The 17726-nt window shown below is 46.6% G+C and overlaps 1 protein-coding gene across 1 annotated transcript in view; it reads right to left on the bottom strand.

Moving 5' to 3' along the window:
- ALOX5 (arachidonate 5-lipoxygenase) overlaps positions 1-8511 on the bottom strand; it is a 73902-nt gene extending 65391 nt beyond the window's left edge. The window contains exons 1-2 of the mRNA XM_078077432.1: positions 8288-8511; positions 2389-2587 (exon numbers count right to left, since the gene is read on the bottom strand). Coding sequence (XP_077933558.1) covers positions 2389-2587; positions 8288-8437 — 349 coding nt within the window. The 5' untranslated portion in view covers positions 8438-8511. The remainder of the gene's footprint in view (positions 1-2388; positions 2588-8287) is intronic.
- Positions 8512-17726: the final 9215 nt, after the last annotated feature.

The following is a 17726-nucleotide window of genomic DNA, read 5'->3' as shown; positions in this document are numbered from 1 at the left end:
GTGCCTTACTGAAGCTGTCTTTTCACAGAGGTGCTCTGGATCCTGGGACCACAGTGACGGCCCTCTGACCATTATGTTCATGCCAGGTGCCGTGGTGAAGTATTAGATGGCAGAGGTTACCATGTCGCTTGTGGGCTGGGCCCCTTCATTTCCAGTTGTCCCAAGATTGGTTGTTGTGCTATGTGGTGGATTAAAGATGGCCATAAATTCTTTGACATTCTTTCCATTGAGAGGTGGGGGTCTGTGTCCCCTCTAAGTCTGGATAGGCTCTGTGACTGCTTGGACCAATAGAATATGGTGGAAGTTACCCTCTGCCAGCTTCCAGGCTCAGGCAGGAGAGACTGGCAGCTTCCACCTTCTGTCTCTTGGAGTACTTGCTCTTGGAAGCCGACCACCACATAAGACCACCCTGTGACCACCCAGTTGTGAGAAGCCCAACGCCATAGAAAAGGCTTGAAGAATGAGATTCCAGGTGGAAAGAGAGGCCAAGGAGCCCTGAGGCACTAGACATGTGAGAGAAGAACCGTCTTAGAAGTGAGCCTTCTAGTCCTTCCCCCTCAGCCGATGCTTCATGGCTCACAGACGAACTGCCCCAGCTGAGCCTTTCCCAGATTTCTGACCTATAAGATCATGTGCAAAATAAAAAGGCTGTTTAAAACCACTCAGATTGTTACACAACAATCGACAAGTGGAACATACTGGATGGATAGCTTCTGTGTGTCCCTCCAGATCTACCCTTCACCTTGTCCTGTCCCTGAAGGCCCTGATCTTGTCCTTGATTGGAATGAATTGCAACAATGGGCTTCACATTGGGTTCAGCCACTGGGAAGCCTGACCAGAGAGAGGAGGGCATGGGAGAATGAGGAGAGTGTTTCCCCAGGCTGTCTGCATCTCTAGTGGGGGCCACAGCTACTCTCAAGGGAGCTCTGTCTCAAGGACACTCCCCTTCTGGGATTAATCTGGCATTCTTTCCCTCCCCTCACCCCACCTGGACTAGCAGTGCTAATGGCCTGCACACTGGTGTGTTCCTCTGCACACTGACCTACACCTTTCTAAACATCCTCATTTGAATGTGCCATATGTTTTTTTGCTGGAAAGGCATTCAGGATCTGTGGGAAGAAGGACTGTACGCAGGAGGGAGACTTGGAGCTAGTGTTTTTCCAATACTAGAGAAAGAGAAGAACCCTATCCACAACTGTTCACATTCTGGCCACTACAAGACAGAGTGAATTTTGTGGGGTTTTTTTTTGTTTTGGCATGAGGTCGGGAGACAAAAATCCTTCTAGCTCTAATCATTCAGCTCAGAAATATTTTTGGAATTTGGTTTCTTAAATTCCATGTGAGAAACAATGGGATGTGGCCTGATAGTTTAAGAACACTAGGTAGAAAAGAATTTTTCCTCCTCTGTCTTGGTTTTCTTAGCTAAAAAATGGGGGTAGTAATCATTTCCATTTTACCTACCCCACTGAACTCTGTAAAGAATGAATGATCTAGTGATAGGAATGCACTGTCGACTAGGAAGTATTAAACATCTCACGGGTAAAACATCTGTCCTCCTCGTTATTCCAGTGGTACACAGCTTTGAAGACTTCTCATTCTGGGTTTAGAGTGTGAGCAAACTGAAGGGCCATGACTTGAACCAGACAGAATTTTGCCAAGGCATGGGTTTGACTCTCACATGTTAAGAGGCTACTGCGCAAGGGGGAGTCTTTCAGGGGGACAGTGGCCTTAGCTGAGTTTTGCCATCCATTCCGCTCTCTGTTCCTCCGCATCAGGCCAACTGCCTGTCTCTTATAAGGAATGCTCTCCCAAAGAAGTGCCAGATTGGGGTCTGCACATTTGAGGGTCTTGCTTAAGAGGGTAGATTTTAGGTTCTTTTCTCTTTAGCAAAATATAGGACTTCAGGTGTAACAATCGGTGACCATGACTGCCAGGCCTGGCCACAGCCCCTCTAGGCTGGCCCTTCGGCCACCCCTATCAACCTCTTCCCTTCCCAGGCCTGTGTGGGGTGCCCTGGAGCCCAAGCCCCACTATAGCCCACAGAGAGGAGAACTGGAGAATTCACCTGGAGAACTGCCCGTCTAAGGAGATGTCCCGCAGGTACTTGCTATGAGGGACCCTCTGACAAAAAGGGAGTCATAAGCTTGCCTCTGAAGGACTGCAGCCCAGAGGGAAGACAGCTGAGCATGTGGCTGGGGGCCTCCCACTCCACCCTCTGAGTGTGGGGTTTATTACTCCCCTGAGGAAGGTCATACCACCTGCAGGTGCATCGAGGCACAGAGCAGCAGTGTCATTATTCCCATGAATACAGTTCTTGGAGGAAAGAGGGCCTGCAAGCCCCCTGGTTCCTGGGAAGCTCAGGGAGTGGAAGGGGCTTGAGCCACTCACCGCGTCCATCTCTCAGGACAATCTCGCCCTCACCGGTGATCCAGCGGTAGCAAGGGAACTCAATGTAATCTCCACAGGGCGTCTTCAGCGTGATGTACTTCAGGTACCAGTCGTCATGGAGCCAGTACTTGCGCTTCTCGATTTTGACTAGCTGGATTTCGCCCAGTTCTTCATCCACTGTCACGTCATAAGAATCAACCTGAGAGGAGAAAAAGGCAAATCAGGTTGTCTGGGGGTTTCCTGAGCCTTCGTATCACCCCTTAGTTCATTTAGCCAAGATGTCTGCCGAATGCCTGCCCTCGCAAGGCTCTGTGCTGCACCTGGGAGGCAGAGATGGACAAATCCTGGCCTCTGCCTTAATGGAGATGGAGGTCTCGTGAGTAAGGGATGGATGGTGCTGCTCAGAGAGGGACATTCTGCTGTCTGCCCACAGTCAGGCTGAAGGAGGGGAGACTCCAGCAGGGGTGCCCTCTGCTAGGCTGTGCTTGGTGAGGGTCCTCTTCAGCTGCCCCTGCTCACAATGAGGGCAGGGCGGCTGCTGGCCTTCCCACCCTGCAGGCTGGCGAGGGCAAACTAGACCTTGCATGCTGGGCAGCCCTTTACATCTTGCGAAGGGCTTCCTGACAATTGCTGTAGACCCCCACAATGACGTGAGGATGAGGGGCAGTCATGACTGTGTCACAGATGAAGATATTGAAGCTTACTAAGTCCCACTTCGGCTATTCATTGACAGAGACGGAATTCTAATCCAGACCTTTCTAGCACAGCCACTCCATGTCTCTCTTGTTCTCTGGGGAACAAATAACTGAGTGAAAATGGGGAGGCTCAAGTGCAAGTGAAGTTGCATAGATGCACATCATCCTAGGGCATCTGCTATTCACTTAGCCACAGAGAGGTCAAGAAAATCAGATAAGCAATACCCATGACATCTGTGGCACAGTGGTGGGCTGAGGCTGGTCTTGCTGCTAGAAGGTACCACTGCAGGCCATGGGCAGCCTGCCCACCAGGTCCCTGGGACTGAGCTGCTCAGTGCTTCGTGCTGCCAGGCTCCCGACTCGAGGAGAAAGGCAGGCATGGTGGCAGTGCTGGGCAACCCTCCTGAGGCTCTGGGGTAACCTGTGTGTCTGCAACTCTCGATGGCAGAGGGAAAGGAAGGAAGAGAGCTCAAGTATTGCATTGGGTGTTCTATACACCAGCAGGTTTGGGAAGCCCTGGACCCGGTGCTTCTCGATTTTGAGGGTCTTCCTTAAGAGGGTAGATTTTAGGTTCTTTTCTCTTTTAGCAAAATGTAGACTTGAGGTGTAACAATCGGTGACCATGACCGCCAGGTCTGGCCACAGCCCCTCTAGGCTGGCCCTTGGACCACACCTATCAACCTCTTCCCTTCCCAGGCCTGTGTGCGGTGCCCTGGAGTCCAAGCCCCACTATGGCCCACATTTCTCTCTTCTTTTCTGCTCCAATTTCTCCCTCTCACTCTGTCTTCCAGTGCCCCCCAGTTCCCTCTTCTCTGCTCCACAACCTCCTGAGGTACTTTCTAAGCCAGATTTCACCAATACTTGAGCTTTTTCCTTGGTGGCAGAACCTAGAGTTCTCAGCGTGATAGTGAAGTAAATGGAGGGGAGGGGTTTTCATCCTGCATATGACCCCATGCGTCTCTATCTCCATCCTTCTCCTATCAAGCTGCTAGAGGAACCCCAGGGAGAACTTCTTCATCCTTCTCCTACCAAGCTGCTAGAGGAACCCCAGGGAGAGGAATAGGAAGTTGGGTATTTTTAGCAAACCTCTTGGCTCTGAGCACAGTGAGCAGCTCACATGTTGTGGTTACTGAAGATGCCAGACACTTGTGGTCAGAAAGTGGAAGTCTCCTCCCTGTGCCCTGTGGTCTGGGCCTGGGTTCTTGTTAGAGCATTTCTGAGGACCAAGGAGCCAGGCCTCTGGGATGACACTTTTTGGTCCCTAACAGGTACACAAGCACATCTGTGCTACCAGAATGCACCCTCCTGCAGAGTGAAAGAATCTTTTTACTCCACAGTGTGTCCTATGGGAACAGAATCCATAGGTGAGGTCACAAAGAGCACTGACCCCAGGCCTGTGGGACCTCAGCTGGGGAGCCTATCTGTACTGCAGGGTGCTGATCCCTTGGGAAGAAGTCAGGAAGCCCCAGGGTGCAGGGTTGGAGAGGAGTCCCAGTGAGGGGATGGATGACCCGAGGAGCTGGGAGGAGAAGAGGAAAGGAAGGACACAGCTCTTGTGGGGTGACTTCTGGGTGTGGGAGAGAATGGAGACGCCTGAGCTGAGGCATCAGTAGGCCAGGTGGTAAGATTTCAGAGGTGAGATCAATGGGGAGGGGAAGGAATGGGCAAGGCATTTAGCTGTATAGAACTGAGAGAGCAAGACCCCTTAGGCGGGGAATGCATATGTAGAAGGAGGTGGTTAGAGCCTGGAGCTCCTTGGGTCAGAGGTGGTAGGTGCAATGGTCAGATGCTAGAGAGAGACATGCAGGCAGGGAAATATGCAATTCCCCAGCCTCATCTCACAGAAGGGCCAGTTTTTTTATTTTACTTGTTGCTTTCAACTCTTTATTGGGTATACAGTTTTAAGGCTTTTGAATATTTCATCATTGTGTTAGCTGATCACTTTTCATTTGATCTTTATATGAGCATTTTTAGAAAGGTCTCATTTGTTTCTGTTCCAGATCCCTGTTGTTGCTGTGACAGGGAGAGGGATCTCTCTGCTGGAGCACGGACAGAAGACAGTTCTGAGGCCCGACCTGCGATGCTCGTCTTGGCAGAAGCTAACGAGGGGCTAGGCAGGGAGAGGAGCAGGTTGTGGAGCAGAGAAGAGGGAACTGGGGGGGACTGGAAGGCAGAGTGAGAGGGAGAAATTGGAGCAGAAAAGAAGAGAGAAATGGGGGACATTGGGGTATGGCAGGGACTGGGAAGTAGAGAAAGGAAGAAAATGAGAAACAGGAAGCAGAATCTAGGGAAGAGAGGACAGAGAGGGAAGACTGGGGGATAGAGATGGAAGTTCATAAGGACATGTTTATTCTTCATCAATATATTCTTATTACTGAGAAGGAGGTATTCTGGAGTGTTTTCTTCATAAAGTGATTAATAAGGTTAACATTGCCTGAATATATGAGAAGTATATACAGTTGTAAGACTGCTCTACACTCACTGAATACATTCAGGGACAATATATTAAACACTTCTGTGTTGTCCCTAGCTTTCCTAAGAGTGCAGTCTTGGAATGAAAATGAAATGGCTCAACTGAGATTTCCCAGAGATCTTCGGATCTATAAAAGTCATCCTATCTGACTTGACCTGCTTTCAGTTGACAGAAGGAAACAAATCAATTTGCCAAATTTGCCCAGCCTCAGGCCAGTCTCTGGGCTCTTTCCTAAGCAGGCAGTGGTGAGCCCCTGAGGGTGTGACCATGTACAGGAGAATGTCACCTTCAGAGGACTTCAACTCCCAGTCCTCACCTGAATCAGTATGTGGAACTCTGATGAGAATAACTGGGGATCTGTAACTCAATTTGTGGAGAAGAAATCAGTCCTACTGTTTGACTGAATTCTGCACAGAGGTATGTGGGTGTTGATCTGCCAAAGAGCCGGAAATGGCTGAACTAGCTGCCTGGTAACAGCCTTTATTGCTGCAACTGTGACTGTTAACCATAACGATTAGAACACTTTTCCAAATAAAATGGCCAATTCTTCTACAGCAAGTATTTTCTCTAAGGTTTCTTTTTCACCTTTACCCAACAGGGACAGACTGGCCTTAAAGAGCCACTGGCCGGAGAATGAGGAAGTAGCTCTGGGCTGTGCAAGACAAAGTGTGAAGTAACTTTGCACCAACAGGAACTTTCTTAAAAGTGGATTTTTTCAGAGCCTTTAGGAACCAGCTGATTCCCCTGCAGCCCAGCAGCCCTTCTGACTTGCTTTCTCTCACCCCAGTGGAAATGTGACATGCAAACCTCTCCTACAATTTGCTTCTGGAACTCTCACCAAGGTGTTTAGTCATAGTGTCATTTGAATGAATTCTCAAGGTGGGGAAATAATGAACAGAACAGTGCTTTCACCCCTCTTCCAATGACCCTGTTATGGCCACACCACAGTGTCTCCTTCGGGTAGAGGCCACATGTGGGGTGCCCTGTGCTGCACGGCATGAGCACACTGGTGTGTGTGTGTGTGTGTGTGTGCGTGTGTGTAGAGGAGGATGGCGCCCACTGCAGCCTGCTTATTAAAGGGAAGTAGTCTGTACCCAATCCTCCTCCCTGAGATGTTGGGGAACCATGAAAGAATGGAAATAAATGAAGGTGCTTCAGAAATGGCAGAAGGTGTCATCCTCCCAAGTGGATGTCTCATTGTCCTCCCTCCTGCACCACTGTTCTCAGGGCCAGTTCCCTATTGGGGGAAACCAAACAACAGATGGTTGTTTTTATACGCAACACCTCACTCTTCTTGAAGGGAGCTTGAGCCAGGCTAACTTCTGAAGTTGGCTAAGTGCCATGTCGGCTAATAACAAGGTTTTGAAGCTCCTGGGGAGGAATCAAGCCCACTTTTGAGTTTGGAAGTGGGAAAAGGAGTGGACTATTACTTACTTACCGCAGCCTCTACAGACCTAAAACCTAATTCATGAATTTTATCCAAGAAGTATTCAGTTGAACCATATGAAATTCCCAGTTTTATCAAAAATTGTCAACTATAAGCAATTTCATATGGTTCAACCTAATAATCAACTAAATAGTGAAAAGAAAAAGACCGCTTTGTGAAGTCTAAATCTTTTTGGTCCAGCTCAGGAGCTGGGGGGTGATGGAAGGGAACATTCCCTGGGCATCTACCTGAAGTGTGTTGGGACTGTCACAATAATCATACAATGAGCACTTCCTATGCACTTGGCAGTGGACTGGGCAAGTCACTAAATGCTCGGTGAGGACCATGACCTGCCATGCTCACCGAGAAAACCACAGGGTTGGAATTCATGCCCAGGTCAGCATCAGGAGCTCACTTCTAAATGGGGCCACCTGTGCATGTCCTTATATAGTACTTGGCAGCACAGACGAGAAGTACAGTAAACACTGGCTCCCCTCGCTCCCTGGATTCCCACAGCTCCAGGGTATCTAGTGAGAAGGGGAGAGGAGAAGCCCTCCTTCCTCTTCTTGCTCCACTGAGCCCTCACACCTGGGGTGGAAGTGTTCCCTGGTGTATACTCCGCTGGGAGTCAGACAATCTCCAGGTTGCAAAAGCCTTCCTGCTTGAGTTCTCTTGTTCTTTCCCTCCAAATTCCTCTGGGGACCTGTCCTGAGAATGTGAGCTACCCAGGTGTGAAGACATCTGCTAGTATCACTCTGGGCCAGCAGCTGGGCTTGTGCTCACCCAGATTCCTGGACCAGCCTGAAATTATCCCTTCCGTTTTACATTTGGGGAAACTGAGGTCCAGTGAAGAGACAGAGTGAGCCATCAGTCAGGCCCTGATTCAACCCAGGTCTCTGAACTCCCACACCTGTGCTTTCTCCCCACAGCTCAAGGCTGCTCTAGGTGCCATCTGTGCTTCACAGCAGGGCAAGGACCCGCACAACACCCCACTCCCACCTCCACGACTTGTGGAAGGAGCCCTACGAAATGGGGCACAAGCAGCGCTGCCCACAGTACTTGCCCAGTTAAGGGACCTTTCAGAGCCTCGGGGTCCCTATCTGTGAAATGGAGAGCAGACCTTGTACCTTCTCCTGCTCCCAGGGGAGAAGCGCGGCGCCCCGCCGGCCTCACCGTGGAAGCCTCCCGCCCCCGAACTTGGGTCCCAGCCGCCCCGACGGGGTCCTGGGCGTCCCCCGCCTCGGTCTCGGCCGCCCCGACCGGGCCCCGTGTGATCCCAGCCCTGTCCCAGCCGCGCGCCCTCACCGCGCCGCGCTCAAAGTCGTTGTAGAAGGGCTTGTCCAGCAGGTGCTTCTCGCTGCAGCCCGCAGAGCCCACGAGGCTGAGGTAGATGTAGTCGTCGGTGCCAGCGAACCACTGGCTGCCGGTGGCCACGGTGACCGTGTAGGAGGGCATGGCGGAGGGCTGCGAGCTCCAGGAGCCTCGGTGCGGCGGAATCGCGCACGGCGGCACCTGGCCGGTACCCGCGCAGCTGCCTCTTCCCCCGCCGGCCCCGCCCCCCACCCCCTCCGGCCCCGCCCCCCGCCCGGCAGGAGCGGACCGGACCCCACAAGCCCGGCCCCGCCCCCGCCCCGCCCCTGACGCTCCGACGGCTCGGGACCCGCGTCGGACATGGTAGGGGTCGCGCGTTCCTGCTTCTCACTCCATTGGCTTGGTGTCTGTTTTAGCCGTCTGGGGACTGGGGCTACCTCAGCTGCCATCCCCTCACCCATGCATCCGTTCATTCACTCAGCCTCCCATTCATTGTTCTCACCCTTCACCCTTCCTTCCTGCCTCAGCGCCAGGCTCCTGGAAGGCGCTAGGGTTGGGCTCTGGCGACCCCCGGAAAATGAGGCGTAGTCTCTACTCTCACCAAGTTCCCAGTGTGACTGGGGCGATTACCCGTGGCGTCGTTTCTTAGACCAGGGGTGCTCTGGGAGTTTACAGGGGCAAGGGGGACTCACCTGGGGATTCCAGGGAGGCTTCTTGGAGGAGGCCACACCGGAGTTGATACTGAGAGTGGTTTCTGGGACGCAGAGACTTCAGTCAGCTCTGGCTTCCAGAGGCTTGGCTGAATGTCACTGTGGGCAAGCTGCAAGTGGGCACCGAGGTGAGTCAGATGCCAGCCGCTCTCAGGACAAGAGATTGTCCGTGTGCGGCGGGAAGCGGGGCCGCCCGAGGGGGGCCAGGACAAGAAACACAAATCTGGACTAGGTGTTGTCTGGAGGAGATCAGCGGGCTTGAGGAGGCGGGAGGCTGGGGTATGTGGGGAAGGAGTTAGGCTTGCTTAGTGATGGCTCTTGGAGGGGGCGGGGGAAGTCCTGGGAAAGAAGATGTGGACTCCACAGCAAGAATGTTCCAGGAGTTAGGGCGGGCACCTGGGGAGCCGGCTGCCTGGCGGGAGTAATTGGTAGGCTTTCTAACAGGTGGTGGGCTGAGGCCTGAAAGAGATGTTAATAGAAGGAAGCTTCCCTTGGGTGGTCAGCTTTCCTACTGCTGTGACCTGATCTTATTAAGTCTTCTGTATTCACCTGCACCTCCTCCACACTTCATTCCCACTTTCCTGGCTCGCAGCCCGCCCGCCCCCCAACTTCAGAACTGGATCTGACTGTGGTACCCATTCAGTAATAAGCTGAACTAAATGAAAATATAAGTTCATTCCATGTCAGGTGGTGGGTGCGTCAAGTCCCCGGCTTTGTACACTCACTGTTGGGGAGGTGCAAAGAGACAGGCCTGAGACAGGCTCCCCGTGTCTGGGAAGCGGGTCTCCACCTGGTGGCAAGTCCTGCTTTCTTTTCTGCCTGGCAGGACCACCACTCTGAGCAGAGAGAGGGGACCTGCTAGTCCACTTTCTACAGGTGGAAGATGAGGGCGGATTTCAGTGGGACTGGCTTTATTCATGGGAAGACAGGCACTGAAGGGATTCTCCGGGAATCAAATAAGACATGGAGGAATGGGCACAGCTGAGATGCACAGGTGAAGATAGACTAGAATTGGGACCCAACCCCTACCAGGCAAGAGACAGGCTCCAGGAACCCCTGGGGGGGGGGGGGGGAGTATGAAGGATGGCTGTGGAATTGCACTTCACATATAAGAATGAAATGGCTATTGTTTTTCTTTAAAAAGTACATACAGTATATTTTTCTGGACAAAAGTAATAAATTGTTGTAGAAATTAGAGAAAAGTTGAATATAGAAACAATTCATAACATGTAGAAAAGTAGTAAATATTCATTATTAGACATTTTTACACCATTAGGACCACATCTTTGTGTGTATTTTGTCATATGTGCATTTTCCTTAACATTATAAGATGTATTTTCCTACATAATTTTACTTTTTAAATATTTTGATGACTGCATAATATTCAGTTGTATGGATATACCACTATTTCATTAGTCCACTATTATTGGGCATGTAGGTTGCTTTCCCTCATTAATTGCTATAGTACATATTTGGTGCTTAAAACATTTAAAAAAGTTTTTAAGCTAGGGATTTAGAAGTGGACCAAAGCAAATGAATATTCTGAGACCTTTGTAACATGTTATTAAGCTACTCTCCCAAGGACTATAGTAATTTATACTCATGCCATTTACTATCATGCACAACATGGAATGTTGGTTTCATAGAAACTTTGCCATCGTGGGGTAGTTTCTAAAATATCCCTACATCTTGTCCTCACTGTCTCTGACCTGGTTCAGGCTTTCAGCATCTCCTACACAGACTGTAACAACAGCTTCCTACCTCATCTCTCTATCTTTAGCCTAACTGCCCTCCCCCCCAATTCTCTAACCGGAGTAATTGCCCTATACCATAGATGGGATAATCTCACTGCCTTACAGTCCATCATTGCTTGCCTGCCTGCCTGCCTGCCTGCCTGCCTTCCAGCTTTATTGAGATGTAGTTAGTATACTATACAATTCACTCATTTAAAGTGTACAATTTAATGGTGTTTAGTAATATTCAGAGAATTGTGAGACCATCACTACAATCAGTTTTAGAACATTTCTGCCACCCCATTAGCAGTCACCTCACATTACCCCCCTCATCTTTTCAGCCAGGGCAAACACTAATTGACTTTCTGTCTATAGATTTGCCTATTCTGCACATTTCATAGGAATGGAATCATACAATATGTGACCTTTTGTGACTGGCTTCTTTCACTTAACCATAATGTTTTCAAGAGTCATGCATATGGCAGCATGCATCAGTACTTTATTCTTTTTTTGTGGTTAAATAATATTCCATTTTATGGATATGCTACATTGTGTTTATCAATTCATCAGATGATGGAAATTTGAGTTGTTTCCACTTTGGGGCTATTGTGAAGAATAGTGCTATGAATATTCATGTGTAAATTTTTGTGTAGACATATGTTTTCATTTCTTTTAGATATCTAGAAGTGAAATTGGTGGATCATATGGTAACGTAATTTTGAGGACATGCAGATTGTTTTCTAAAGTGGCTGCACCATTTTACATTTTCATAAGCAATCTATTAGGTTCCATTTTCTCCACATCCTCTTCAACACATTATATTCTCTGTGAAGTGGTATCTTATTGAGGTTTTGATTTGGATTTCCTTCATGGCTAATGATGTTGAGCAACACTTGCTGCCTAGTTGTATATCTCCTTTAAAGAAATGTATATTCAGATCTTGACCCATTTATTAAATTAGCTTATTTACTTACTTATTATTGAGTTGTAAGTGTTCATACATCCTGGATAGGATATAACTATATTTATACATGTTTTGTTGCTTCTGTGGATTGCCTTTTCACTTTTTTGATGATTCTGTTTGAAGCAGAAAACTTTTAATTTTGAGTAAACCCAATTTTATATATTTTCTTTTGTTGTTGAGATTTTAGTACCGCATCTAGGAGACTGTTGCCTATACTAAGTTCATGGAAATTTACTCCTATGTTTTCTTCATAGAATTTTATACTTAAGGTTCTTCATTTAGACCTATTATCCATTTTGCCAATTTTTGTGTGTGGTGTGATATAGGGATTCAAATTAATTCTTTTGCATGTGAATATCCAGTTGTTGTGGCATCACTTGTTGAGAACATGGGTCTCCACTGAATTGTCTTTGTACCTTAAAAAAAAAAAATTAATTCACCATAAGTGTAGGGATTTATTTCTGGACTTTCAGTTTTGTACCATTGACCAGTATGTGTATCATATGTCAGTGCCACACTGTTTTGATTACTATAACTTTACAGTAAGTTTTGAAATTGGGAAGTGTGAATTCACCCTTGCTCTTTATTTTTCAAGAATATTTTGGCTAAAAAAAAAAAAAAAAAAGAATATTTTGGCTATTTTGTGTCCTTTGCATCTTCTTACAAATTATAGAATCAACTTCTCAATTTCCACAAAAAAAAAAAAAAAAAGCAAGGTGGGATTTTGATAGGGATCACTTTGAAGCTGTAGGTCAATTTGGGAAGTATTACTATCTTAATATTAAGTCTTCCAAACCAGGAACATGGGATATGTTTCAGTTTATTTAAATCTTTTCTAATTTATTTCAATAATGTTTTATAGTTTTCAATGCATTTTTTGTTATTAAATTTATTCCTCAATATTTTACTTTTTTTTAAGGAAAGCTATTTATTTTTGTCCCTCTTTCTCCCCAGCTTTATTAGGGTATACTTGACAAATAAAAATTGTATATACTTAAGGTATACAATGTAAGGTTTTGATATATAGATACATTGTGACATGATTACCACAATCAAACCATTAAGACCTCCATCACCTCACAGTTTCCTTTTTTTTTTTTTTTTTTTTTTTTGGTGTGGTGAGAACACTTAAGATCTATTAGCAGATTTCAATTATACAGTACAATGTTATGGACTATAGTCACCATGCTGTACAATAGATATCCAGAACTTACTTATCTTATAACTGGAAGTTTGAACACTTTGACCAACATCTCTGCATCCCTGACCCTGGTGACCAGTGCTCTACTCTCTGGTTCTGAGTTTGACTTTGTTACATTCTACATGTAAGTGAGATCATACAGTATTTGCTTTCTGTGTCTGGCTTATTTCACTTAGCATGATGTCTTCCAGGGTCATCCATGTTGTTGCAAATGGCAAGATTTCCTTTTTTTGGGATGAATAGTATTCCATTATATATACACACACATTTTCTTTGTACATCGATGGGCACTTAGGTTGTTTCCCTATCTTAGCCCTTGTGAATAATGCTGCAATAGACATGCGAGTGCAGATATCTCTTTGAGACCCTGATTTCATTTCCTTTGGATCTATACCCAGAAGTAGGTTTGCTGGATCATATGGTAGTTCTATTTTTAATTTTTTGAGGAACCTCCATACTGTTTTCCATAGTTGCTGCACCAATTTACATTCCCAACAACAGTGCACAAGGGCTCCTTTTTCTCCACACTGTGGCCAACACTTGTTATCTATTGTCTTTTGGTAATAGCCCTCCTAATAAGTGTGAGTTGGTAGCTTGTTGTCGTTTTGATTTGCATTTACCTGATTAATAATGTTGAGTACCTTTTCATGCACCTGTTGGCCATTTGTATATCTTTGAAAAAATATTTATTCAAATCAATTTTCTCATTTTTAATTGGGTTGTTTCTTTATGATTGAGTTGTATGAGTTCCTTACATATTTTGGAGATTAAATTCTTTTTTTTTTTTTTTAGAGATTAAATTCTTATCAGATATATGGTTTGCAAATATTTTCTCCCATCGAGTGGTTGTTTTTTCATTTTGTTCATTGTTTCCTTTGCTACGCAGAAGAGTTTTAGTTTGATGTAGTCTCACTTATTTATTTTTGCTTTTGTTGCCCTGTGCTTTTGGTGTTATATCCAAATATAATTGCCAAGACCAATGTCAGAGAACTTTTTCCCTGTGTTTTCTTCCAGGAGTGTTACCATTTCAGGCCTTACATTTAAGTCTTTAATCCATTTTGAGTTGATTTTATATATGGCGTAAGGTAAGGGCTTGTTTTCATTCTTTTGCTTGTGAATATCCAGTTTCCCAACATGATTTATTGAAGAGACTATTCTTTCCCCACTGTGTATTCTTTTTTTTTTTTAAAGATTTTATTTATTTATTTGATAGAAAGAGCAGAAGCAGGGGGAGCGGCAGAGGGAGAGGGAGAAGCAGGCTCTCTGCTGATCAGAGAGCCTGACACTGGGCTTACTCCCAGGACCCTGGGATCTTGACCTGAGCCCAAGGCAGACGCTCAACCACCTGAGCCACCCAGGTGCCCCTCCTCATTGTGTATTCTTGGCACACTTGTTATAGTTTAGTTGACTGTATATATAGGTTTGTTTCTGGACTCTCTGTTCTGTTCAGTTGGTCTATGTGTCTGTTGCTGTCCTTTGATTGTTTATTTTTTATTGACTTGACTGGTCAATACAGCGAAGTCTGTTTCCTCTGCAGTGTGGGGGGTTCTGGTATCACTCCTCAGGATGCAGCCTTGGGCATGTGTATTCTCAAGCTGGGATGTCAAGGTTTTTTAGCAGTTCTCTCTTTGTCTCTTTCCCTGTCTGCTAAGTTTTCTGCCTCTTTTGGCACCACATCCTACTATTAGCCTCCACTAGTTGCTGGCTGATTACTGTTGTTTTTGACAGTTCCCTGGGGGAATAACTTGCTTCACAGATCCAAATAAATTTGGACCTTTTATAGCAATAGTCTCTGAGACCTGTCTCTGAAGTTTGTTTTAACCTAAAAAAGCTTTTCTTGGTGGTCTCCTTTCTTGGTTTCTATTGTATACTTCTAGTTGGTTTATAGTTTGGATTGTTGCTCTCCTTAAGCTGCCGTCCTCCTCTTAATTGCTTACTACCAAAACCTCTACTGTTTCTGATAGCACCCTTAGGTTGAACCTCCCCATGCTCTCTTCCAAATAAAGTCAGTCCTTAGGGAGACCTGTGGAGCTCTTTTCTTATGGCCTGCCTCTCTCTCTGGGCAGGTCCCATACCACTGCTCTGGAGGTGGGTTGGAGACAGTGGCATACTTTTTTCAGATGATTTCCCTTCTTTATGAGTGGAGCAGTAGTCCCTGTTTTTCTGCCTCTCATGGCATGGGACCTCCTCTCTTGGCATGGCATTCCCACATTATGAGTGACCTAGGGTGAGGGCATTCAGACCACAGTATTCTTGGCCAGCTGTGCCTCAGAGAGCTCATGTCCCAAGAGTAGAGACTGGGAGAAAGAGAGGAGCTTTAGACCTCTTGGCCAAGCTTGCCTAGAATAGAGTTTCTGCAACGTAGAGCCAGATGAGATGAGAAATGGTGGTGGTCTTCGCCCCCCAGGTGAAAGTATAACCATAGCCTGGGCTGGGGGACGATGGAGCCCTATCTTCTTTGCTGGACTTCCCCGGAGTAAAGTGTCTGTTTTATGGGGCTGTGTGGAGAGAAGGAAGGGAGTGGGTCAAGGCTAAAATGCCATAGACTCTCAGTACTCTTACTGAGGTCAGTAGATTTTCTTGAATAAATGTTTCTTCATTTGCTGTATGCCTTTAGGACAATCTCCACTCACTTTCATATCTTTTGTTTTGTTTTTGGTTCTCACCAGTTATGGTTGTCTCACTCTGGAGAATGTCTGCAGGGCTCCTCCTGCCATCATTCTGGAAATGCCTCTCGCATCGTTGCTTCCCAACCTAAAGAGTGAATCCTTTTTTTCAAATGAAATCCTACATGGAAGCAGGTAAAAGCATCGATGCTCTGGTTGAGCATAAAGTGAACTAATGCAGGGACTGGAAATGCTGATTGATTGGCTTTTCACCTCCCCTCCCTCACCGTTATCCTTCAAGCCCTTGATACAAGTGGTAACATTTTTGAGAATCATTTGCCTTTAGGATGAAGCACTCACTCTATGCACTGGCCCTTCACAGTCTTGCCCTCCCTGCGAGGGCAAGGATCCACACACTCCTCCATCCTTACCATGTGTTCTGGTCAGGGTTCCATCAGAGACACAGAACCGGAAGCATATGTGTATACATGAAGAGATATATTGCAAGGATTGGCTTATGTGACTTGGAGAGTTGGGTAAACAAGTCTGAAATCTGTAGGTCAGGGTCTCAGGAAGGGCAGGTTGGGAATTCTAAGGCAGCAGCTAATGTTGCTATCCACAGGAGGAATTTGTTCTTCAGGGATAACTTAGTTCTGTTCTTAAAGCCTTTCAACTGATTGGATTGGGCCCACCCAGATAATCCAGGATAATCTCTTTTATATAAAGCCAGCTGATTAGAGCTATTAATCATGTCTACAAAATATCTTACAATAACACCTAGATCAGTGTTTGATTGGATAACTGGGTACTATAGCCTAGCCATGTTGATGCATAAAACTGACCTCATGCTGTGTTTCAACTACTATGCTCTTTCCTGAACTCTACTTCTTCTCATCCCCTTGAAGTCTTGCATATTTCCTTCCCTTGTCTGGAGTATTCCTGTCTTCTTTCTCTGTCTCCTGATTTCCTCCTCCAAGAAACTACACCATTGTTGCTTCTTTCATGGAGCCCTCCTTGACAGTTAGTTGCACGTCTTCTGAGCTCCCACAACTTTTGCTCATGCTCATATTTTGGCACATTGCCCCTCTGTCCCATCAGCACTTGCTTCTGTCTCTATCTCCCCCAACATATTCTGGAGTACGTGGGGGCAGGAACGGTATCTTATGCATCTCTTGTTCTCCTGCATGATGTCAGGCACAGAGAAGCTGTAAGTAGATCCTAGGTAGGTTGAGTAACTGGAGAGCCTGGAACTTGCTAGGAAAGTCTGGTTTTTGTGGCAGGCACAGCAGACAGGCAGCCTGAGCCTAAGCTCCAGAGAGCAGCTCTAACTTCCCCTCTAGCTGGTCGCATGATCCCCTGAGTCACAGAGTGGAACTTGTGGCATGTGTACAGGAAGCCCCATAGCCACGGCACTTATAACTGCAGCAGGACGAGTGGGCCCCTTGAGCAGGACAATGTGGTCCTGATGCCCTGGCTGGCCTGGGAAGTGACAGGTCCTTCTGAGTAGTCATTTTCCTCTGGAGAGTGTTGTGTAGATCCACACCTTTTTTTTTCCTCATTAAACATTTTAAATGGAAGTATAGTTGACATACGGTATGATATTAATTTCAGGTATACTACATAGTGATTTGATATTTATATACATGATGAAATGCTCACGACCATAAGCGTAGTTACCATCTGTCACCTGGACCACATCTTCTTTGGGTGAGCCCCAAACATTTGTAGCTCATTTCAGTTTCTCCTGGTTCATTTGCATAGTTAATCAGAATTAAGCACTGACTACCACTGAGCACTAAAAAGAAATGCTCATTCACTGGGAATTAAGGAAAAGAACGAAAAAGAAAAAAAATTGCCCAGAACCCCACCTCCCCACCCCTGCCCTTGGATAGATGTCCTCCTAGTCCTGGATGACTTCCCCTCAGGGTCGTTGTCACCTGCTCCTCACAGCCCATAGTTTGTTTGGTTGCTTTTTGTCCTTTCCCAGGAAGAATAAGAAGAATAAGACTAAGTTGTAACAGTGCCTCTACGTAAGGATCTTGCTGAAAGGATAATGATGAAAGCCTGTTGTACCTTCTTCAGTCTGTGGTCAGAGCTCAGACACTTTTGGATGTGTGCCCCCTCCCCCCCACTTTCTCCCACTTTGTGCATTTCAGAACAAGACCAGGCCTTTGCTGGTCCCTCTGCCATCCTGCAAGGCTGTTATATAAGAAGTGGGG

Source organism: Halichoerus grypus, chromosome 7, assembly GCF_964656455.1.
Source record: "Halichoerus grypus chromosome 7, mHalGry1.hap1.1, whole genome shotgun sequence".
Classification (NCBI taxonomy): domain Eukaryota; kingdom Metazoa; phylum Chordata; class Mammalia; order Carnivora; family Phocidae; genus Halichoerus; species Halichoerus grypus.
The sequence above is the reverse complement of the archived record's forward strand: the minus strand, read 5'-3'. Positions and strand labels throughout refer to the sequence as shown.